Raw genomic sequence first — 24151 nt, 5'->3', positions numbered from 1 at the left:
CACACACAGACAATATCTCAGAATTTATGTAAAAGACTGATTGAAATGTTAAACTTACAGCTGTGGTAAATTGGGTCTAACAAAGGGATCGTTTTCTGCCCCATTCACAGCTTTATTTTTCCTCTGCTTGGGTTCAGAATTGGCAGATGGTGCCTGAGAATTATTTGTAGTTGGAGGCTTTCGCTTGGCCAGGAGCTTTCTCTGCCTTTCAATGTCTTCCCTTTGTTGATTCACCCACTCTTGCTGCCTGTAAACCCCAAAAAAAGCTTTATTAAAGTTTCATCAATTTGCATTTTTTCAAGAACTATCTTTTTAACTGATAAGGCATTTAGAAATTTTTAAAAACTTACTGAACATGTGAAAATGTTTCCTAGGAGAATGAACACCAGTGTTCATCAAGTGGAAAAATTTTGCTAAAGTTATGGCACAATTTACTTTTTAAATATATGATGGTTTCAGGGGGGTTGTTTGTGTTTTGTTGGTGTTTTGGGGGGTTTTTTGTTGTGTTTTTTTTTTTGCTTTGTTTTTGAAAGTGTTATGCATGACTTCTGCACTAGAAAAATATAAAAAAATCTATCCGAGCTGGTCTGGTAGACATCTTATTTTATACAATCAAAACCACTCCCTGACAGCATCAATAGAGAGCACCTGATTTTTACAGGCCAAACACCAAACTTGATCTGGCCATTCCCAAATAAATCACCAGTTTGGTTGTATGGCAAACAATTACAGCTTTTATGCAAAACACATCTACAGATTGTTTTTAACACTGTTTAGAAAAACAGTGCCCCAGGCAATCCAATAATGCTAAGACTAAATATTGCCCTTCAAAAACAAAACTCTTGGTGAATTACTTCTTAAATATATGTATTCTTCTATCTACAAATCTATCTGTATCTCAAATCAGTCAGACTCATTACCAAAGAACTCATTTGGAAACACTGCATAATTATTTTACCAGACCATCTCTGAGGGTCTTGCAGAGCCCTTTTCCTTGGCCCCATCTCTGCTGAAATACCTGCTATGGCACCTCTTTTCCAGGTGGTTGATCTCCCCCATCTACTAGCACTAAACCCTATCTGAGGCTGCCAGATCTGTCACTGATCCTTCACAGTTCTAAGGAGCTGGATGCCAGAAAAAGCTGCTGCCATGAGGATGTGCAGGTAGCACCTACGTGCCCAGTGAGAACTTCTCAGACCTCATCTGTCCCAATGACCACCAGTGATACCTGGTTAGCTTCCTGAAAAATCTCTGATTCACCTTTATAATTCTATCAGCTGAGTTGAATAACTATGTGCTGCCTATTTACTACATGCTTTTCTAAAGACAATTAAAACGAAGTGGAACCAAACTGTTTTTTGAAGACACACAACCTTAGCATTCCCTCAATTGATTAATGGACTTCTTTACTCTATTCCCAGTTCAAAAGGCAAAGCAAAATACAACATATGAAAAGCTGCTTCATTCCTAGAACATTAGTAATAAAAAAGTCCACTAGAGGGAAGTAATAATTAGTGAGAACTTTAAGAACTTAGCATTGACTAACTTCACAAGATTTTGAAATGCAAAGCCATCTGTCCACTGTTCAGTAAATGAAGCACCATGACGAACTGTTGTAAAATGCCCCAGGCGTAATCTGTCTTGCATGCTCTTCTCTCTGCTTGCCAGCTTCTCCTGTGTGCTCTAAGAAAACAACAAAAAAAAATTTCATATTTAGTAACACTAAAGTGTTCAAAAAGTCAATAAAACACTCAGGGTTTTTTTCTCCTCCAACAGCCCTTTAAGGCAGGAGTAAGAGGAGTCAACAGTATTTACCCTATTTATTCTAATTTCTACAGAACTCAAGCATCTGCAGTTGCCAGAAACAGTACTAGAGGACAATTTATGCACCAAAACCCCCCTGAGTTTGGCTCCGTTTCCCTATAAAGTTTGCTGCTCTTCATCATTAAAAAAGCACTTTATTAGAGTATCAGCATCATAAAGGATATAATTAAGATTCTATCTGTACATGTCTACTACAACAAATGAACCGACTCAGATATCATAAAGAAAGCACTTCCTATACTTGGCCTGGAAACTTCCTTGCAGAGCATCCATGTAAGTACTGGTACCAAGTGACCTGGGGCAGGGACCTCTGTGTGGCAATGCACTGTGGGCAGGCTTAACTGCACTCAGATATTCACTGGCAGTGACAGAAGCAGATGCTCCTAGAACCAGCACCGCTTCCACAAGCATCCTTGGGATGTGACAACCAACCCAGTCTGCCTGCTCTCCCTCAAAGAAAGAGCACTATGAACACCTAATGCAAGAAAACCTCTTTGATTGCTACAAATGCTTCCTTCGTAACAAATGTCTATGGCCCAAAATCACACACACAAAAACTGAGAAGTTGTCAGAATTAAGGCTCTTCTCACAAACAGACTTCTAGACTGAAGAAGGGCCTTTCACAGGAAACATCCCTTGTGGTATTCTCAGGCTGAAGGTACACACTTACTATCATGCCAAACAGATCTGATGCCTTCCCTGCATTCCCCTCATGCTGGAACTTCAAAAGATCTGCAATAATTTATTTATGACATGCTAGTGAGAAACCTCTCCTGAATCCTCCAATGGCTTGCTTTGTGCCATTGTGTATGACAGCAGGATCCAGCAGCTAGCACTAGGGAAGGCACTGGGGCTCTTTATCTTAAACTTTTTTGTACCTTAATTTCTAATAACATGATTTGCTATTAACTTTTTAACATTTTTTAAAAATAGGCAATTTTAAAGAAGAGGGAGAGAAACAAGGCATCCTTGTGCTCTAATAAACTGCTACTAGTTTAAATATAATTGGCGTGAAATTTTTAAAAAGTGATTATTTCATTAATAGGCAGTCATCTTCATTTCCTTTTTTCCATTAATTCTGAGTTAACATGGCACTTTATCATTTGACATCAAAAACTACTGTAGCCACTTAAGTGTCTCACAAAGAGATACTATCCATCTCCTCTTCACAACAGATTATGTTCGAAAATTCTTTTATCCACTGTGATCTTACAATTTTTCCAGAAAATATGCCACATATTAAATTAATAACCTTCATTATTTGGTATTTTGAATTATTTACGATGGGTAAATCCTTAAATTAAAAAAGGTACATTTTCCACAATCTGAAAAAGGCTAAATGTTTTATTTACCTTATTCAGGTTCATAAAAATATTGCCAGATAGAGACCATGGATACAAAGTTTCAATCTCAAGTGACAAAGTTGAAGATAAAATGAAGGAATCATAATGGAGTTTTACAGCAATCTCCCAGCTTTTATTATGAAGATTTTAAGAGCAGTAAACTTACCTTTTCAATTAGAAGCTTCTTGCTCATTGAAATACATTTGTTTAACCTTTCTTTGTATTTTTCAAGTAGTTTTTGTTGTTCATCTATTTGTCTTCTAAGGTCACAATTAGCCTAATAAATATATACAAAATATGAAGAGATATATTGAAATACTGGTTTTAATTCAGCTGATACAGAAAATAAATGTATCTTATTTCACATAACTAAAGTAAGGAACATACACGCATAAACACACCTATTTATCTAAATAAAAATTTAATTTCACAGATATATCCCTATCTATAGAAGGTTGCCTTGATTCTTTTTTATTTCCTTTACATTGTCCTGCATTCTGTACCACATTCAGCGTAATGAGAATATATAACAACTCTGTACCATTCTCATGTTCAGCTTTCCACTGAGGGCTCCACTTACATTCAAACTGGAAAACTTTAGCATGAGATCTCTACATATGATTCTCAAGGCATGTGAATCCTAACATCTTCAATTTAAAAGAAAGCAAAAATTTCACAATTATAAAAGTTTCAATGATCTACGTAGGAAATTTAACAAATGCCCTGTGATGCAATTATATTTAACTTACTACCTTAAAAATCCCACAACAATATTATTTTGATTTTTTAAAAATTTTAAAATAATTTAGGCTTGTCTACCCCATACTGCTGAACATGTGTTAAAACAATCTACATATACAATTTCATAGCACATCATTGCATGGGGTAATATTTTTATGTATTGTACATATGTATGTACACATACAAACACTAAACAGACTACAAATTGTGAAATACAGGTTTGTTTCATATTTCATATTTCTGTATATCCCTTCTCCAGTGTTTCCTACAAGAGCATAAACATTAAGATTTTTTTTCTGAAATTAGGTGTCAGAGTATAGTTTTCTTATTGAAAGCAGTTATTCATTGCCTGTATTTATTTCTGTCACAATCACCTCCATTCTGAAAATGCCCAGTTGTTCCATAGATAATGGCTATTCACAATTAGAACCAAAAAACCCCCAAAACCCACCCGTTAGGTGAATTATAGTATGAATTTAAGGAATTAATCAACTGCCTGCAAATGGCATCGGCTTTCTTTGCACCTTCAGAAGTCTAGAAACATATTTTATCATTAACAAGTTGTAGCAGAAGCAGAAAAAAACATATACATTTATATACATATACAAAAACATTTACATTTCATTATATAGACTTCTTAGATTTAAGAAAAAAATTACAAAAAATTGCAACTTGTTATAGCTTTTAAGTGATTGTTTAAAAATCTAAGAAATTGTCCTCCTATTCAGTCTGCTGTTCTGAATGAATACCTTTACTTATGTCCAACACTTACCCTGAGTAAGTCATCTATACGACCTTCTTTCTTTTCCAAGTCTTGATTTTTATTACTTTCTAGTGCAGCTAATTTCAGCATTGTGAGATCAGTCTAGAAAGAACATTTTTACATATTTATCCTTTCCTTTTACAACTACAGCATTATTCTTTCTATTCTTGTTAGGCAGAGAAATAAACTACTTTAAAACAGTCAACAAGACCAGAAAAATCTTATTTTCAGGTGTTTGGAAGTGTCATTAAAGGTTCTTATTCAAAATCACTTTCTCTCTTCATGAGGACAACTGTGAACAGTTGGGACAAACCATTAACAGTATTAAAAGATTTCATCACCAACTGAGAAGTTACTGTTCATAAAAAAGCATAAAAAACAAGGCAAGAATGTAAACACCAACTAATTAATTTCTCTGTATTGGTCAACAGGTGAAGCAACCGTTTTCTGACTAATGTGAAAGAGCAGACCACATCAGAAAGGCAGAGAGAACGAAACAGTTGATTTCAGTTTTTAAAAGCCATGTCAGAATTGTGTTGATCATTTTGATTGCCATCTCACCCATCTAATTTTTCTTCTTCAATGTCGGATTTTAAATGCAGTATGACAATGGCAGCTGTCAATTCAAATACTGCCTGAAAAAGCAGCTTCTACTTCTAAAATCACAAAACAGCTAAAATCTTGAGCAAAAGCCTACCAATGCCATGGTCACCTGTGTAATCATGAAGTGCCATGCTGGGAGCTGAGCAAGTGCAGAATACAAAACTCACCAGAGATATTTAAATTACAAGCCGCTGAACTTAACTAAAAAATGCTTTGGCAATTTTAAAAAGCAAAGCTTTCGAAAGTCTTCAAGAGTTTATAACAAGTTAAAAGACAAAGAAATAAAAATAACTACTTTTTTTTTTCTGCAATCTGAAGTGACCTACTCAAAAAGTTACCTGAGTAATTTTAATAGATAACTGCTTTGGTTGTGTGAGAGGGTGGTCCCCGAAAGCTAATGAAGTAGGAGAAGGACTATTCTGTCGAACCTGAAACGCATGAAAGCAAAGTATTTTAGATACAGCTGTAGTATTCAATTATACACATAGCCTTGGTACAACTCCTGGCAGGAACACCTCAAAGAAACAAGGTATTTTTGTACATAAGCTACTACTTGGAGCACTGCATTGAGAGCTATCAGTATGGTGTTACATACCACTTGCAGTTCAGGAAGGATGCAATATATTCTCTGAGAAAACTAAGATTGTCACTTTTGGGAAACAGACTGGAAGATTTAAGACAATACAAGACTGACATGAGGTGATTTTAGTCTTACAAAGACTTATTTTTCTGATTCTGAGTTTTCACAACTCAAAAATAATGTGAGTTATTTTTGGGATCTTTCGTTCTCATGGGAGAACCTGAGAGGGGAAGCTAGTGCAAATCAGAAAGCAAATCCTGTTAAAGAACCTAGTTTGTGTGAATGAGACCTTTTTCATGAATTCCAAAATCTGTATTACCATATTGTTGGCAAGACCAAGAGGATGCCTGAAGTTAAAAGCACATGGGATAAAAGCTGAGGTCTACCTTCAGAGAAAACAAATCTTTTCTGTAACTGGCCAAATTTGTTTAGCCATTTAGCACGTTGGTATGCTGAGCACTGTAACTGTGCTTATGAGAAGGAAAAAAATGAATTAGCACAACCAAAGAGAATTTTAGAGGCAGATTAGGTATCAATTATTGAAAAAGATTACAATTTATCAAAACTGGAGCTTTCAAAGCCCCAAGCTAGAGGTCCAAGTTTCAACATAAGTAACAAAAAAACTTCCCTTTTTTGTGTGAGGCCTATGAACAGACGTTGTCACAACATTTTAACATTTATTCAATATTTTACATAACTATATTGTATTTAAAAAGACCTTTAAGAAAAAATGACCCAGTGTTAATAGAAAAATTTAGTTTTAATACTTAATTTGATTTCTTTTTTCCTGTTGCAAGAACGAATTGTTTCCCAGGACTCGTTCCTTTGAAAACTCCACCCTCGAACACAGCTTATTTCCAATTTTGCTATTTTTAGGCTATCAAACAATCTCCAGCAGTTAGGAAGTTGCCAGACTTACAGAAGAAGGAGCGGAATGTGAGTTCTGAGGAGAGCGGATTGCAGGAGGCACGCCTCGCACTGGGCTCGAGCCGTTTCCACCTTGGTACTGTAGAGCACACACACACCTCCAATTAGTCAACCTTCTCAAAAGACATTATACATCTCCTGCATGTACACAGTACATTCTACAGCTTGGCTGTACACAGAATTTGTAAATCAGATTGTATTATTTTTATCAGTGCAATCTTTAGCTGTTTAAAAAACAGTGTGAAAGATAGTGGTTTTTGTATTTTAGTTAAGGCTCCAACAAGAGATGACTGCATCTCTACTTCAAGACTTAATACTCAGGTTACATAAAGAAAAAAAAAGTAACTTCTCAAGAGGCCTGTCCATTACAACCAAAAATGCTGTAGCATCCAAAAAAGCTAAAAAGATATTTTAGAAGAAAATTTTAAAACCAAAATAAATTTTTCAAAACTCTTACCTCAAAATAGTCACTAATTTTGTGACCACGTCCCCCAATATTCTTTCCTGCAATAAATACAGTAATACATTAGAATTGGTTAAATAAATTACTTGTGGAGGTGTCTTACATTTTTACCTATAGTATAAACCTTACCACCTGTTAATTGCTTTTCTTTGATGTGGTAATACGTGATGTCCCTTTATAGGTAATAAGGGATTGCCAAAACCAAGGGATTTGCATATTCCATTCATTGAGAAATGAGATATTAAGTCACCCACAATTCCTAAACCAGTTTAGAGTAGACTTTACAGAAACCCTAGACTTCTTAAAGATAACACAAAACTCACCTCTCATCCTACAAATCAAAGCTTCAGCTCTAAATCCCTCTCCTTTTCAAGGACTACCTCAAAGTATCAAACTGACCACATGTACTAACATTATATACTCCAGGTGAGTTATTATGCCCAAATATTCTGTCCAAGGATTTTCCTAGGTGCCAGTAACAGTGAGGGCATAGAGAATGACAAGTATTTTCAGTCCTCTTAACCTGACTATGAATTGGGTAACTCACAGTGTTAACTAGGGAAATAAAACACCAGAGATTGAGATTAGAATTTATCTTAAATGGATTGAGACTTCAGGAGAACTAACAGGAATTGTATTTCTTCAACAGGAGGACCTGACTCATACTCTGGCATTCCAGAGATTGCACCTATATCTTATCCAATGCACAACTGTTTTCTTCTGTTTGGCCCTAAGATGACCAATAAATCTTAAGACTGGTCTTTTCTCCTGTAGAACTCAGACAACCTGTTAGGAAACATCCTGGAAATGGACTATTGTTCAAAGCTTTTTATTTTATAGAAAGAAATTTTCGCAATATATTAGGAGATCATTAGTCGTAGATCCATAAATTTGATTTCCATTTTTTAGCAAAGATTTTCAAGTTTTTCTGTTGTTTCAGCCCTGATGAATTCTCCCTAGTTCAATATACCTCTGTACTGACACTGCTGCATAATGCTGTGTCACTAAGAATAACATAAAAAACCAGAAACATTTGGCAGCCCTTTTTGTGTTAAGACTTTTAACAGAAAAATTTAGATAAAATAATTCCAAGACCTAGAACAGCACACAGCCAACTTCTCCAGTAGTTACCCAGTCAGTGCATATATTGCTGCTATTTCCCTCCGGCCAATTCTTTACCTACCCTGTGATTCTGCTAGTGATTTCTGTCCTCATGCTTAGTTCTCATATATCACTTTATCAAATTTGCTTTCATGCAGATAAAAGACAGACTGCATTCCTCTTCAGTATAGAAGTATCTATTTGATGTCATGTTACAGAGCTCTGCACTGAAGAAGTATGTGAAATTATTTTGGCACAGCCAATTATGAATAGATTTACACTGATTTATACCACCTTCCAATTACTTCTATGTTCTAAACAATCTTTTTCTTCAACATTTATGGATTAATTTGCATATTACATAGTCAATATCCTGGGTATGCAACATACAAGAGATTGATTTCCTGTTTCTTTTTTCCAATACAACAGGAGTTTTTTGCTGTGCTTCAACTGTACTGTACCACTCCAAGAGGCTGCAGTTTCTTAGGCCAGCTATTTGAGAATATTGCAGTGCAGACTACTCAGTTTTACTGCTGCTGACAGTAAAATTGTGATATTATAATCATGTTTTCTATATTGAAAAGGCCCAAAAATTTCCATCATCTCTAATTTAGACACTCATTAGTAAGAGGAAGGATAAGCTACTAGAACAATGAAAATAGGAAAATTCATTCAGGTTCTTTGAAAAAGCAGGTGTCTACAAAGTAAAACTTCGGAAGAAATTAATTTTAATCAAACAACATGATTATTCTACTAATAGCATGCTGCATCATGAAGACTACCAGATATGGAACCCATTGCTTTATATCTGAATTGACATTTTCTAGCTCTGCTAGAATGAAAAATAAAGCTGCAACAGATGTTATCAGAACTATTTCAACTCCCCTTCTGATGAATTTTTGTCTTGAGGTTAAAATTCCACCAGTTCTCGCCCAAAAGTCACACAAAAGAGAGGAATGACAAAACCTAAACTTTGTAAATAGTAAATTAGAAATCAGTCTCATCATCATTTCCCCACCCCTCTAAACTACTACAATCTTCCACAAAAAAGGAAGAATAAAATTAAGTTCTTATATATACCTGTAAAACAAGCATCAGATATTGTAATCAGTAATCCTCTTTTCCCCTTATCTACTGAAAAGAAATTCAAACCACAAAGTGTTTTGCATGAGAAGAGTTGCTCTAATTCTTAAAAATATTAGAGAGTTGTATCATAGCTGTGAGTTACACGTGCAGTAGCTCATGATTCTTTTGGGTAATTACCAGTCCCATTCATGTTTAACTTGCCCATCCCTTCCAGTGACAAATGGGAGGGTGACAAGAATACATAACTTACAATCCAAAACATAACAGTCATCTTACGTAAGTGAAAACACAGAATTTTTAAGGCTAACAGTCAAAACTGTATTACATGCAATCACTACCTAGTCAATTTACATTTTAATTTACCTTGGCTGCTTTCACTCTGAGTGTCTGCTTTTCTTTTTCTTCCTCTGGAAGGTTCTGACTGTTTCTTCTCTGGAGTCTACAAACAACAAAAAGAACATGATGCAACATAGGCTCTATTTATTTGTATTATTGCTGTATTATTATGAAATAAATTTAAATCCTCATCCATAAAACATGATTTCACAATTCAGCAGGGATGCAATTTCAGATGGTAGTTAAATTAGATAATATGATCTTTGGTCAATCAGGTATAAGCTAGAAGAGGTATTTAAGAAAGTGAGAAGTAATTCTTAAATTATTTCCCAAAAGGCAATTTCACATATTAATTTTTAAGCAATTACACCTTTTCATTCATTCCAGGGTTTATGAACACACAGTTTTGTTTCATTTATGTTTATATTTACCAAGATCTCTGTATTTTAGTGCACATGTTTTAAAGCTTAATACTTAAGTGAAATAATCTGATTCTTGATGGTGTTTTCTACACACTCCTGTAGCTTAAACACAAAGTTCCAGTACTTCAATAGGAAGGCAATAATGTTACACTTTTTCATAAGTGTACAACATCTTTCCAAACTAATAAAAACTGTATAGATTTCTAGAATCTGCTGAGAATTAAAAAGAAAGAAGAGAAAAAAGTAGAGAGCAAAAATTGCTCAAAATGTTACTATTTATCCACTTAGAAAGTGTCGTCCTCCCCATCTACTTTTGTCTCAGGGAAAAGAAAGTATCAATGGTAAGTGAAAAAATACAGATCTGTTAATATTTCTGGAATAAATTTTTCTATACAGTCGCCTGGAAATTACAATCACCATGTACAACACAGATAACAAGAAAGGGCTGTGATCAGAAGCATCTCTAAATTATATCTGCTCCTCTTTGATCTGAGGATTCAAACCAGTGAGTCTCCCAATTTAAATAATAAAAGCTGCTCTTGTTCAGCATATTGCAGCTCTGTGTGTGTGTATTCTTCATGGTGCCTCATACATAGCTGGAGAAAGCACAGGAGACCTTACAGGAACTATTTTACCAGTAAACCAAACGTCCTTAATAGCTCAGGTCCTTAAATTTGAGATCAGTGACAACATGCTTCATTCTCTCATGATACCATCATTTTCTCATTTTATTGTATCTGTCATCTGGTGCTCCAAGTATGCTTTCTTAACACAGCAAATTATATCAACATTCCAATTTCAACCATCAGTAAATCATTTCAAGGACCTTTCAATTCCAAAATCTTCATGTGGATATGCTCAAACATGAATTTACTACAAATACCCAAGAGTATTTATGTTGGCAAGAACCACTTTAATATACCTGTGATCCCCAGAAAATTATTAGTCTATAAAAGAACCAGCAGGACAAGAAAGGTCTTCCTTACATATACCATGTATTTTTTAAGTGTTTTGACTCTGTGTGTAGCCTCATAAAGATATCTTTGGAACCGTAAATGTTGTATTATCAGGCTGTAAATTAAGTTTAAATTAAATATATTTTATTTTAAATAAACTCATCCAACTGACATCTGCATCCTCTACAGTGCTATCATACATTAGCAAAGTATGCAACACTGACTCCTGGAAATGGAGTTACCTCAAGACTATTGATTCTAAAAGCAGAAAGCATAGCTTAGAAATTTAACTTTAATAATTTGGAATTATTGCCAGGTAAATAGATAACATTAAACTACCTTTCCACAAACTAAATTGAAACTACTTAAACAGGCATTTTCATGTTATTCTTGTTTTCCAGCTTTCAATTCTGCAGTTACATTCTAATGTAGTAATTTTTACTTACCATATCAAGAAAAAAGTTTAAAACCTAATTAATGACAAAACACGCAAGATTTCCCCCACCAAAACTAGTTTCCAGCTGCTGTGGCTTGTAAAGCCAGCCATTTAAAGAGGTTTATAGTTTTAAAACTCAAGTAATTCATAAATGTCTATTTCCTTAAGCTCTTCTGATTTCTTTCAGTGTTTAATTTAACCTTCCAAACCAGAAAGTACTAGCACACTAATGAGGTTATTAATGAGGTTACTCAACAAGGTCATGTTCCCCTTTTCTAAGCACAAAATTCGCATGATAATGTACAGCACACATCAATCACTAGAAAATGTACTCCAAAATCCTTCCTAATGAATGGAGTCCTATGAATTACAAGAAACTGAAGACTAATGGGGCTGGGGAGTATGTCCCTGATAAATGAAGACTGAAGCTACTTTCTGTAGCTGCCAAAGTATTTACATATAGCCAAGATTTAGATTAAAATCTTACTATTTCATAAGCAAGACAAAGTACTTTTAAGGTTACCCAGTGCTAGATTGTAAAGTTATATTAAAGCCACATACACTTTGGCATACTAGCAGAGCCTCATACATCTTGGTCTTGATCCTAGTTTTCCCTTCAATTTCACTGTGCTTCCCCTGAGTCCTCCCTTCACATTCACAGATTTAATGTGCCACTTCATGATGAAAGCACAGAGTAATGACATGAATGCATCATCAGGGTTTGATCAGAAATTGACACTCTTGCTAGAAATTAATTTCAATGATTCTGAGATTTGCATAACTACTTTTTTTTTTTCTCCTAAGACCTACTGTAATACAACAGTGCTCTTTCAACGTCAAATGATGGCACTGCCTCCCCAGTGAGCAAGTCTGATTTCCATACTACCATCACTGTTACTATGAAACCTTCAAGGTCATGCTATGAAAACAAACAAAACCAACACAACAAAGCAATTCCACAACCTGTTTGCAGTACTAAGATCTACAGCTTACTTTTTATGGTACTTTAGCGTACAAGTAACTGGATGTAATTTTAAGAACTGTTAAAATTTATTAACATACTTGCTATTACAATTATAATAGAGTGAATACAACTAACAACTTCTGAAGAAGAATCAAGAAAGTGTATTTCACTACTCAATGTCATTAAGACTCATCTTTCACTGTGCAATGGAGCATAGTGGACTTCAGTGCAGGGACATTCCTGAAAAAGATGTCTGTTTCTATTTAAGAATACAAGTCTTAGAATATTTAGAAGACAAAATATTATCCTTACTCAGAAGCATAAAACACTGTGCTGAGACTGTCAAACTCACATGCCTTGGAAAAGCTTTGTCTCTGTATCTCATGTATAGAACTGTAAAATAACATTTTTCTATACCGAAAACTTATTATACATCTAGTCAGTGTTCTGAGATCACTCAACTACTCATAGACATGGTTTTCTGTCAAGGAATTGCAATAATGCATCATAACTTTCAGGCTACTGCAGCACATTTCCATTCCCACACCTACATCAGAACTGCATCACTGCCCAGAGTATTTCTAGGAAAAGCCATGAATAAAAACAACAGGCAGACAGAATCTTCTGGTTAAGAAAATATTCTATGCAGTTGGATGCATAATCCAGCTGGGAGAGGTGAGGGGAAAGAAAACATAGCAGAGCTGTTTTCAACAAGAAAAACAAATCACACATACAGAACTTTTATTTGTAAGGTATCAGCTTTGGGAACCAATTAAATTCACTTGCTGACAGCCCAGTAAAAAAGCATCTTGCAGTGACTGAGCAAATGAACAATTAGGTCCCAACGTAAAGCTCTGAAGTGAAAATAACACCAACAGTACATTCCAAATAACCATCTCTCCAGCATGACACACTGTCACACAGGGTCTAGCCTAGGCCAGAAATCCACTCTTGGTTACAAAGGATATAATCCTATCTACACAATCTGTGACACACAGAGGCAAAACTGTCAGAGGGACTCACCGACCCCGAAATAGGTACATTCTAAGAGCTGTAGTATTACTGTAACTATATCAATGCTCATCATTAAGAGGAAAATATTCTACTCAAGGGAAGTCTGAGCTCTGCACATTTAAACCTAATAAAAGCATGAATCCTTTTCTTGGATTACAAACTGGATTTAGGTAAGAAAATATGCAGTGACAACTGCAGCTGTTACAAATAAAGACAATGCCTACTAAGGATGTCTGTCCTTGGCATAAATCCATATTTGGAAAGAAAACACTGTAAACTAGTTTCTAGAGTATTTTCCAGGATTCATCCAAAGATCAGTCAAAGCTATCTGTGCTGATGAAACACTTATTACTTATGAAACAGAAGACTGCAAACTATATAAACATTTTCAGCTCCAAAAGCTGTATGAATCCTCAGGCCATGACTACATAGATAGCAGAGAAGCAGAAGCAGCTAGTTTCATGACCAAAAATCCAAAGAAACTCACTTCTTCCAGTCACGGCTCCCCTTCCAAGATACAGTGTCTTACAGTAATTCATGCTCTTTCCTACCTATCTGCACTGCACTTTAAAAGCTTCTATACAAAATAAAGCATCAAAGTAGAATAAAAATAAATTACTTGTTAGCATTAAAATTCTGAGGTAATAATGAATCTGCCCCATACACTTACCTCTGATTCTTTATCACTTAAAGATCCCAAGCTTCCAAAGCTGTGATTTGAACTCTCGTTATTTGTTGAGGCCTACCAAGAAAAATAAAATACTCAACATTATACACAGAATTATAAAACATAATCCACTGTTACCACTTAGAGTTACAACCAGTAACAGTCATTTCATGCTCTCATGGAAAAATTAACTACAGAGCACTTGTGACTGGAAAGGGGGTAAGAAGTTTGACAGGTGGGTATTCTGACAGGGCACAGTAAATTCTGAATTTCCATTGCTTTTGAGCCAAGTGAAACCCTAGCATATTCAAAACCACTGGAGAAAGTTCTAGAGACTACTAGAATTATTCAATTTTTTAAGAAAAAGAGGTGTTAATTAAAAGAGGTTTTAATTTTCTGTCATGAAATAGATTTAAAAAAATAATCTTTGCAATAGTCTAGTCTGTCTTGGAGAAAATGAAAACCTATTGACAGTATTATCCTAAATTCTTAAAACAAATTTTCCCCAACACAATAAATTTACAGTAGTGAGGGAAGAAAAAACAACAACAACAATAAACCCAAGTAGTGATACAGTCCCAAATTACAGTATTTTTTTAGAAATTTACTCAGGCTGATTTATTCAGAGATCTTTTGAACACAGCATGTCACGAGGACATTTTAATGAGTCATCATCAGCTGAGAGTCTTTTTATTAAAAAAACCCACCAAAACCCTTATACTGATGGACTGGTCTCTTCTATATAAGAAGGCAGAACAAATACTTTGAAGTGAAATAGTTCCAAGGCAGTTTGCTTCTGAGCATTAAATTCCAGCCCAGTATCAGTTTGCAGGACAGTACTCATCTGTGACATCTAAATAACAAGATAATCTCTGAATTACAATGTCCAGAGAAATGCTAGTTAAACACACAAAATGTCCATGTGTGTTTTCACCCCCAAGGCAGTCTCCAGTACAGAAATGTCTGGATGTAGTTCTTCCTGAAAGAGCTTGAACATGATGGGCTTTTTTCCCCCTAGAAATTCCAAAACTCTTCAGCAACATATATGGTAAGGATAACCTTTCAAAAGAGTATTCCCAATAAATAAGAGTCCATTTTAATTTAATTACTAGAAGAATATAATGACCCAGAATATTTCAAAAAGTAAGTATTAAAGTTGCAAGCTCTGTACTGTCTTGCTAGTTTAGGAAAATTAGAATCTGGAACATGGGGATTTGGGATTGTACACAAAGACGTTTTCTCATTTTGGCCTTCAAAGTGAAGGCAGAGCAATGGATATTGCATTTATACTTCATATTTTCCCAGTTATCTCTGCACATCAGATCAAAAATGTTGTATCAGTTTTTTCAATAGGAATCAGATAAGCCTGTCCAAACATCCCCCACCAAGACTACAGACTATATTTTTTAAAAAGCATTTTTTTCCAAACACAGCCCAGATCAGCTACTACACTTCACATTATCTGCATGGATACACTGAATGGTCACAAACAAAAGAAATACAAACAAAAATGATGTAATTGTGGTTTTACTGATAGTGTAGCAAATCACAGGACTAGAAGGTAAGAACAACAGTGTCTTAGAGGAGGATCTGCATCTATAAGAAACAGTGGTAACAGTATCTTCTGCAAACATTTATCAAAGCATTTGTTAGTATTAAAAAAACACCACCTAGATATCCATTTGGAAACCAACTGGATGAGATACAAATCTTGGAACGCACCAGGGACAAGAAATGTATTTTTTCCATGGCAGAGTGAAAATGGAAATTAGTTATTTTAAATTTCTTTTTCTGGCTAACTTGGATGAACAAACTGAGAATGTGAAAGTGGAATGCAATTTGGCTAACAGCTGAAATCAGCTGAACAACAGACAACAAGAAAAAGACTTCCAATAGATTTATGGAAATGGTAAGCAGTGACTCACAGGGAATCAAATTTTAAAGAAGAGGAACCCCAAGAAACTCGATAATGCCTTTAGAAAAAAATGTATTACACATACAGCAGCAGACAGATTATGAGGGAAAATTTGCAACAAAGCAATGGACCAAAACAGCTGTATCAAAAAGCAAAAGTTCAATGACGTTAGAAGTACTGATCTAGTAATAAAAAAGAATAACTAGTAATGTGAATTATGAGCAACTACCTGAGCTATTAAAATGAGTTAATTAATTAGGGGAGTAAGCAGTACTAAAGAACCCAAGGAATAAATAAACAAAATGGGCCACAAACATTGTGTTTCTCTCTTTCTAATTTTAAGCATAAGATACGGCAAATATACAATTTTGCAATTATAATGAGAAGACAATTAGACAGGGCACCAATGTCACTGTGTCAATCCAACCTCATTTTTTCCCTATCTTACTCACTTCTTGGTTTAAATGGTAGTAACAAGTTCATCAACTTTTTACAGCTTTGTAACAGTTACCTTCATGTCGCACTCCAAAGCAAATTATGATGCAAGATCACTACATAATAATTTCAGTTCTGTGTAGTTTGTTCATAGCCATCAATACATGACATGTCTTCAGAAATTTCATCAATGTCTTCTATCAGGAACTATTTGGTTCAGTAATCTATACTGGTAACTAAAATACAGCATAGCAAGCTAAAATACCACAAGCACTTAAAACATGAGGACACTGCAAACAGTCAGGAAACAGAATTCAGAAGTAATTTAGTCATGAGGGAGATGTGCTTAGAAATTAGTATGACACGTTTTTAATATCAGCCTATAAAGTAGTATACTTGATGGAGAACATTCCAATACACAAATACAAAATGGAGTACTTCTGGCTAGGCAACAGTATTGTAGAAATCAGTCTTGGAAGCTGAAGTTAGTAACTTGAACAGAATATGCAACAAAGACAAAATTCTTTTGCAGATGTATTAACTGAAAGGAAATATATAACATATGGAAGGTAATTATTCAGTGTTCATAAGGCTCTTCCTAAAGTGTTGCATCATGGTTTAGATACTAAAGGACAGGAATTTTACAATGAAAGTAAGAGAAATAGATGTCTGGAAATGTTGAAATAATTTATCTATATGTATTAATCTTCAAAACAAGTTTACTATTAAAACAGATGTCACAGTAGACTCTATAAGTAGATGGTCATCTGCAGCAGGGACAACTCCACCTAAATAAGGGAAAATCTTCCATCTCTGACCACATGTGCACTACAGCAAAGCCACAAACGAGCCTGTATAAGCTTATTCTTCAGTGTTTTTAAGAACAATTCAACATCCATATCACAGAAAGGTTCAGGATAAACAATCCTATCTCAAAGCAAAATAAGAGGCAAACAGGGATTTTTCTGAGAGCCTCTTCCAACCCAATGCTTTTACAAATAAATGACACTGACAATATGAAAATGAGATGGTGTGAGATAAACGAGTATTTCAAAGATGGCAGATCTGAATGACAGCTCTTGGGACTTACTTTAGCTCCAACACTGCAACTTCCAGTACTCCCAGTGCTGCCACTTACTACTCCTGTGAATCTTGCCTCTAACAATTCTTGTCTTCTTGGGTCCAGGCTATGAAGTTCATCCATTGCTCCTAAAAAAATACATATATAAATTCATTACATTTCCTAATATTTGCAGTGGAACACTTCACAAACAAGCCAAACATACCACTGGCCTATGCAAACGAAGGATTTGTACCCTCAACTTAACAATGACACATCATCTGTTACCTAATAACCAAAGCACTCAAGGAATTACAAAAATTTTGCGGCAAGTTCTGCGTATCAGAATAGCCTTGTCAATTCTGGTTGAAAACGAGAACCTGTTTGAGGCATGTAAGAGACATAGAGCCTGCAGTATGCAATACGCCAACCCAGCAATTATTTATAGATTAAAAACTAGCTGACAGGAACAAAGTATTTTCCAGCATAAAACCTCCCAATTCTGCAATACATTCTGCAATGCTCTTGTTTTCTGCATTATTTAAATGTTAGATTAGCAATGTCAAAGATCAACAAGAAGCAACTACAGGGGAAAAAATGGAAAATCAGAAGGTAGATCGCAGTCCTCAACTCATGCACAGGAATGCAGTGTTACATGGAGGTCCAAAGGTCAGAGAAAAAAGGAGCAGGATCAGCAATGAAAAAGGAGCCAAGAATAACAGAGACCCTTGCAGAGGTGATGGCTTCAACAGAGCGCTGTAAATGGAGTAAAGCAGTGCTGCTGGCATCTGCAGGGAAAGTAAGGTGGAAGGAAATGGAGGAACAAAAGGAGTTTCTGATGAGCTCAGCCTACATGAGTAGGCTGCAACATGATGTGCAGCTTCCTAATTTGTATTTAAATCACTTATGGCTGTTTAATGAGTCTGAAAGATGATGTAGACAAATAAGTCTTTCGTATTTACACAAACTGCATTCTGTATTTTTATCTTTTCAACTACTTGAACATTCAGTTTATCTTCAATTGGAAACATTTCAGTTGCTTTTTTTTAAATAAGCTATTTCATGTCGAACTCTTAATGCACTATTGTAATAGCACATCCTTCAAGTACCACATAGTAAAATAGCCTCAATTTTTTCCAACTAAGACACAACAAGTTGGTGCTTTTCAGTCCCACGGGACAACACAGCAGTTTAGCAAAGAACGGTGCCATGAAAAAAGCTTTTGAAATTCTGTTTTTGTGAAAACTAATTTACAATTTACTGCTATAAACCTCTACCCCTCAGCTTAACATACTAACCAAACCATCAATGTAGCTTTTCCTTTGCTATTAATAAGTCAAAAGACATGTTCTTTATGGGACTCTTGGGTATCTCAAAACCTTCAGCATTCAAGCCCTAGACAGATCTTTCTGACATTTTGGCCACTCCTGGCCATAGAGCTAACCCCTCTGGTAGGGAAAGCACTGCTTCTGCTATTTGGCTAATTCAAGTTGCCCTTGCTCCTGTAGGAAGGCAGATGACAGCAAGGGAGGTGTCAGTGCTCCTTTACCACCAGAACTGGTAACAGACCTCCTCCAATGGAAGAAAATCACACCAAGACAAACAGCTGGGAAGGAAACAATTGGGAAAAGTGTTTGTGGCAGAGTCTTCTTTTGGAAAATCAAACCGTGAGTGGCAGGTTGGAGACTCCACATTTTGTTACTACACCCAAGCACAGCCACACATAGAGCTGGAGGACTCTTTTCCAACAACGCTGGGGAATTACAGAGTTTAAAACTGCAGCTGGCTTCTCTGCAGTTGTAACTCTGCTACTGAACTTGCCTAGTAAAAATTTCTCCAATTTCTACATCCTTTGGATTGTAAACTCCCTGGCTTTAAAACTGTTTGCATGTACATGTATGCTGAGTGCAGAACAATCAGGAATCCTCTTTAAACTCTTGCTCCCTAAATTGTGCTTGTGTACTGCTTTCAAGAGTTTCTATAACAAACTGAACACTTCTCATATGCATAAAAAATATTTCTTACATTAACGGACTGTGCAGTAAGGATATTTTTTTTATGCTCAGCATATCTTCCCCAGTATGTATGGATATAATCCCTAATCCTTAATGGGAAAGTATTGCTCTGAAAAAGCATAAGGAATTAATCACAACAGATTTGTCAGAAAAGTTTAAATTATTACTATTTTGCTTTATAGAAGTAGAAGTTTGTAAGTGTATGCCACTATGAAAAAAAAAGCTTTTAGTTTAGCAAAGTAAACCATTTAATAAGCAGGTCTAGCAATATTTTGATTTATTAGCCTATTTGATAGTCACTGCCTGCAGAAGTTCAGTGATCACTTAAAATTACTGATATAAGTCCAGCCATTACAAAACCATGTGTACATTACACAAACAGATACTACCATACCTTACATTGTTTATTCTATGAAATGTGGGAAAGCAACAATCACTGTGGATAGCTGAGGCTCATCTGAAGCACTGCCAGGTCTCACGTACTGTGTCTAGATACCAATGCACTAAAGAGATCCGTACCCCTAGGTTAACTCACTGGTCAGAATGGTGGTGCAGCATGCCAAGGGGCAATCCACAGCACAGATAAAATACAATCCTTCCTTTTTCTGCTCAAATTTTGGAGCCTATACACACTAATGAACGCACTGCATTCTCTTCACTATTTCCTGAAGTGTTTTTTTGCTACTGTGTTAGGGGGGTTTATTTTGGTGTGGGTTTTGTTGTTGTTAAATATTCAAAACCGAAAAGCGACATGCACTCTGCTGTCTTTGTGATTTAAAGGACAAGACAGAAAAGCTGGATTCAAACCTGATTCCCACAGAGAGAAATCCCAGGAAGGATCCCAAGAACTGCCTTCCTCATACATGTTGTATTTTAAATACACCATCCACATCCAAACACACAGCTGTTTTATCAAGAACAAGCAGCTTTGCACCTTCAGTTCTCAACACAAGTTACTTACTTTTAAAGGTACTGAGAGTTTTAAAGCATTTCATGTGAGGGACAATTTTTAAAAAATTATAAAAATTACATATTAAATTTAAGGGACATATAAGTTTTTTTAAGCCTTAGACTTTATAAATTCTCCTGCTCACAGAATACCTTGCTACCAACAAGACTTACAGTCCTGAAAAAATACCCAGACTTCTTATTTTAACTAATGTCCTACACCTTCCTACACCTGAAGGCCAACTCACTAACTCAAGGGACATCCAACAACATTACACAAGTACTTAGAGCACATTTACCATGATGCTGAAGGAAAGGCTGGCATTGCTACCCCTAATGCCATTCATACTTGTACTATCTTCCAAAGAACACCTGGAGGGCCACCTGAAATTCATGAAAGAGTCCTAAAAAACTATATTCCTTTACTTCTTGTAACCACAGATTCTGAATGCTTCTTCTGATAGTTTTTTTGGATTTTTTTAATTACCATTTTTTAATCACCAGTAACATTTTCTCACTTTCGTATTTTTGGGGAATGGTGGTATCCACCACATTATTTCAGCAGACTGATAGACAGCCTCTTCTCTAAAAACTAATATAATATATACAGATACCTCGTCCTGAAAAGGACATTTTTAGCAGGAAATTTTTTTTTAGAAGAACTCCAAATCCCTCTGAGAATTTCTTAAGCAATGGGGTATGTCAAAACTCAAAGTTCTTAGTCAGAGAAGCAAACTGAAAGCTTTTTCATGGCATTTGGTATAATCTATTCTACAGTACTCTACCTTCCCAAAGATCTTACAGAGATGTAAAGCCGCATAGGATTCTCCATGGTAGTTAGAACACTTCATTACCAGTGACTAAAAAACAGTGAAGTGCAGCTACACTTGTATCTCAAGGCTCTACACCCCCAAATACATGAATACTTGCAAATGATCTGCTTGTTTAATCAAGTACTTGCTCAGGCCTCAATAAAATTGATATTTTAGGAGAAAAGGTTTAGCAGAGAGTTGCAGCTGCAATTATTCACCTTCTAAAACTGCATCTTTTGTGATACTCTTGTACTACAATCTCTGTCTTGAACACTGGTAGACTACACAGAACAGCATTGCAGATCCAAACACAAAGGATTGACATATCAGACTATTTTTCTTTTCCACTAAATATGGAATCAAGCTCCACAACTCAGTATTTATCTTTGACTCTCTCATTTTCCCTGAATTGACTCTTATTATCTGGCCATCAATTACAGCTTTGAAATGAAGAAAGATCAACAGCTTCACACATTGTCAGCTTTCTACAATGAAGATAAAGTTCATTATGCAGAAGCCAGATTCTTCTTAGAACAACTCTCCAGATTAGATTGAGGCCCCCTTCTCCTGAATTCAAGGCCAGCACAAACCACCTTTCACATAAGTGAAAGCCAAACTGGTTTGGTCTGGTTTCTTTAATGCATTTATATGCATATAGCTTTTAATGCCCAAGCAAAATACTTCAACACAGAGACCTATCTGTTGAATAGAAAAAGACAGTTTAACAATAGCCCAAATGTAAATTGAATTTCCTGATGTGCTCCTAGTAGGCACTCAGATTTTATGGTAAAACACACTGTATGAGAGTTCTGTGCAGCATATTTTTAGGAAAACTTCACATTAAGGTTGATAATATGGGTGCCATGTAGTCTTCCCCAATGGCAGGAGCATCCTTTAGAACAGTAATTCTAGCTAATATCCAGCTAAAAGAGCAAGGGGCAAAAAAGGACGCCAAGAGGCAGCGTACACATTTTCAATAGCAGGAAAAGCAGCCTGGAAAGCAGGGGGTTTTTTTTGCCCTCACTCCCTTATCTGTTTTTTCATCAAGATTCCTTTAAAGGTATCAAATCAGACCTTAAGCATAGTAACCACTCCAAGTATAGAAACCACTGTTTAACAGCACTGCAATGCAATCCTTGAAGTCCTTAAGTAACTGTTTCTTTCAATTTGGAGTATGGTTTTATCCCACCCACTATGTTGATGCTCCAATAATTTAACTTCATAACAATCGAGTATGATAGCTCTTGTCATTCTAGAATGCACATTTACCAGCAAGCAGGTAAAAGAAAAGCTTTAAAATATCAACTGCAGAACAGACTACAGAAAATTACTCAACCCAGATTTTTAAACCCTTTAGCAGGCTCTTAAAAATGAGGCCACACAACTACTTTTCTCTGTTCACCACCATGAAGATACATATCTGCATCCACATGTATTTCCTTTTAATTGAGCTCTTCTCTTGCTTCCTTTAGGGAAAAACACCAACCCAGACCAAACCCAAAAGCAAATCAATCAAACTATACACTCAACTTCTTTCTTCTTCCCCATCTTTCTGAAAGTCTGGGTTTTCCTTACTGCAGAACCAAACAGAAAGGACTCTTTACTTTCCAGGAAAATAGGCTAATGAAGCTAATATTTCTGCCTCGATAAAACAAACTATTTGGTAATAAACTATTATGTAGTTAGGTAAACGTTGATCTGGGTCTCTTCCAGATTGTACTTTCAGTGCCTTGTAAAAGCCAATGGAGAATAAAGTGATCCAGGACAAGTTGTCAGTCAAGGAACAGAGGGAGCACTAAAATATGAGTTTGGCCAGGTGAAAAAGCAAGACAAACCAACTAACATCAAACTGTATGGAATAAATGGAAATCTTGATTTCTAAGTTGGAAAATTACACCTGTTCAATTTACAATAGAAGTTGGGAAGTGGGGTTCAGAAATGCTTAAAACAAAAAAAACAAAGTCACAAAATTGACCTGTGCAAAACCATGTCTTGAATAGTCTCTTTTCCACTGTGTGTTTTGGGAATCACAGAGAGCAGAACTGGAAACAGCCTTGAAAATGAGTAATGTACTAAGAAATCAAGTTGAGATGCTAGTATAATGGCATAAAGCCAAGCAGTTTTAATTTGAGAAGAGTTCAATTTCAAGGTAAGAGCAAAAATACAGCCCATTCTTAGCAGAAGCCTTTGAAGTACATCACCATCCAATGTGAATCACAACCCTGACGTCAAGAAGGTCCCACTGAATCTAAATGAGCAGTCAGTAGGGCAGAGAAAAAGAGACAATCTCTGAGATTTAAAGCAAAGCAAATAAAACAAAATCCTAGAACTATATTTATGTCCAGACAATCCAAAGCCTAGAGGACACTACTTACCAATGCCCCAGGGTTAAAGCTCTGCCAAAATACTGAACAAACAGCTACAGCTTACTCATGACAAAGCTTAACCTGGGAGTTTAGAAATGCTTAAAAGCATTGACTTCCCAAGGAACAGGATTAACTTCTTTTACAGAAGACTGTGTAGCTACTATAACCTCCAAACAACAGGTAACCTGAAAAAGTTCAGGGTACTACATTCAAGTTGAAAACCTTAGCTGTATCTGAAACTAACAGTGGCAGGTAGATGAAACAGGAAAGGATAAAAATATATCCTGATGTTCAAGTGAAACTAGCCTTTTGAAAAGATCATAAAAGGTAAGAAAATCCTAATGACAGAGAGACATATTGAAGCCCAGGGTAAA

General features: G+C 35.8%; 1 protein-coding gene across 4 annotated transcripts in view; it reads right to left on the bottom strand.

Moving 5' to 3' along the window:
* Window positions 1–24151, bottom strand: part of TLK1 (tousled like kinase 1) — a 67429-nt gene that overhangs the window by 23595 nt on the left and 19683 nt on the right. For all 4 annotated transcript variants that reach the window (XM_064434471.1, XM_064434474.1, XM_064434473.1 and 1 more), the window contains exons 2-11: window positions 17667–17785; window positions 14230–14301; window positions 9795–9870; window positions 7239–7285; window positions 6774–6860; window positions 5613–5702; window positions 4681–4773; window positions 3334–3444; window positions 1547–1683; window positions 59–247 (exon numbers count right to left, since the gene is read on the bottom strand). In XM_064434471.1, the coding sequence (XP_064290541.1) occupies window positions 59–247; window positions 1547–1683; window positions 3334–3444; window positions 4681–4773; window positions 5613–5702; window positions 6774–6860; window positions 7239–7285; window positions 9795–9870; window positions 14230–14301; window positions 17667–17780 (1016 nt within the window). In that variant the 5' untranslated portion in view covers window positions 17781–17785. The remainder of the gene's footprint in view (window positions 1–58; window positions 248–1546; window positions 1684–3333; window positions 3445–4680; window positions 4774–5612; window positions 5703–6773; window positions 6861–7238; window positions 7286–9794; window positions 9871–14229; window positions 14302–17666; window positions 17786–24151) is intronic.

Source organism: Passer domesticus, chromosome 10 (assembly GCF_036417665.1).
Source record: "Passer domesticus isolate bPasDom1 chromosome 10, bPasDom1.hap1, whole genome shotgun sequence".
Classification (NCBI taxonomy): Eukaryota; Metazoa; Chordata; class Aves; order Passeriformes; family Passeridae; genus Passer; species Passer domesticus.
Note: the sequence above shows the minus strand (reverse complement) of the source record. Positions and strands in the feature narration are given on the sequence as shown.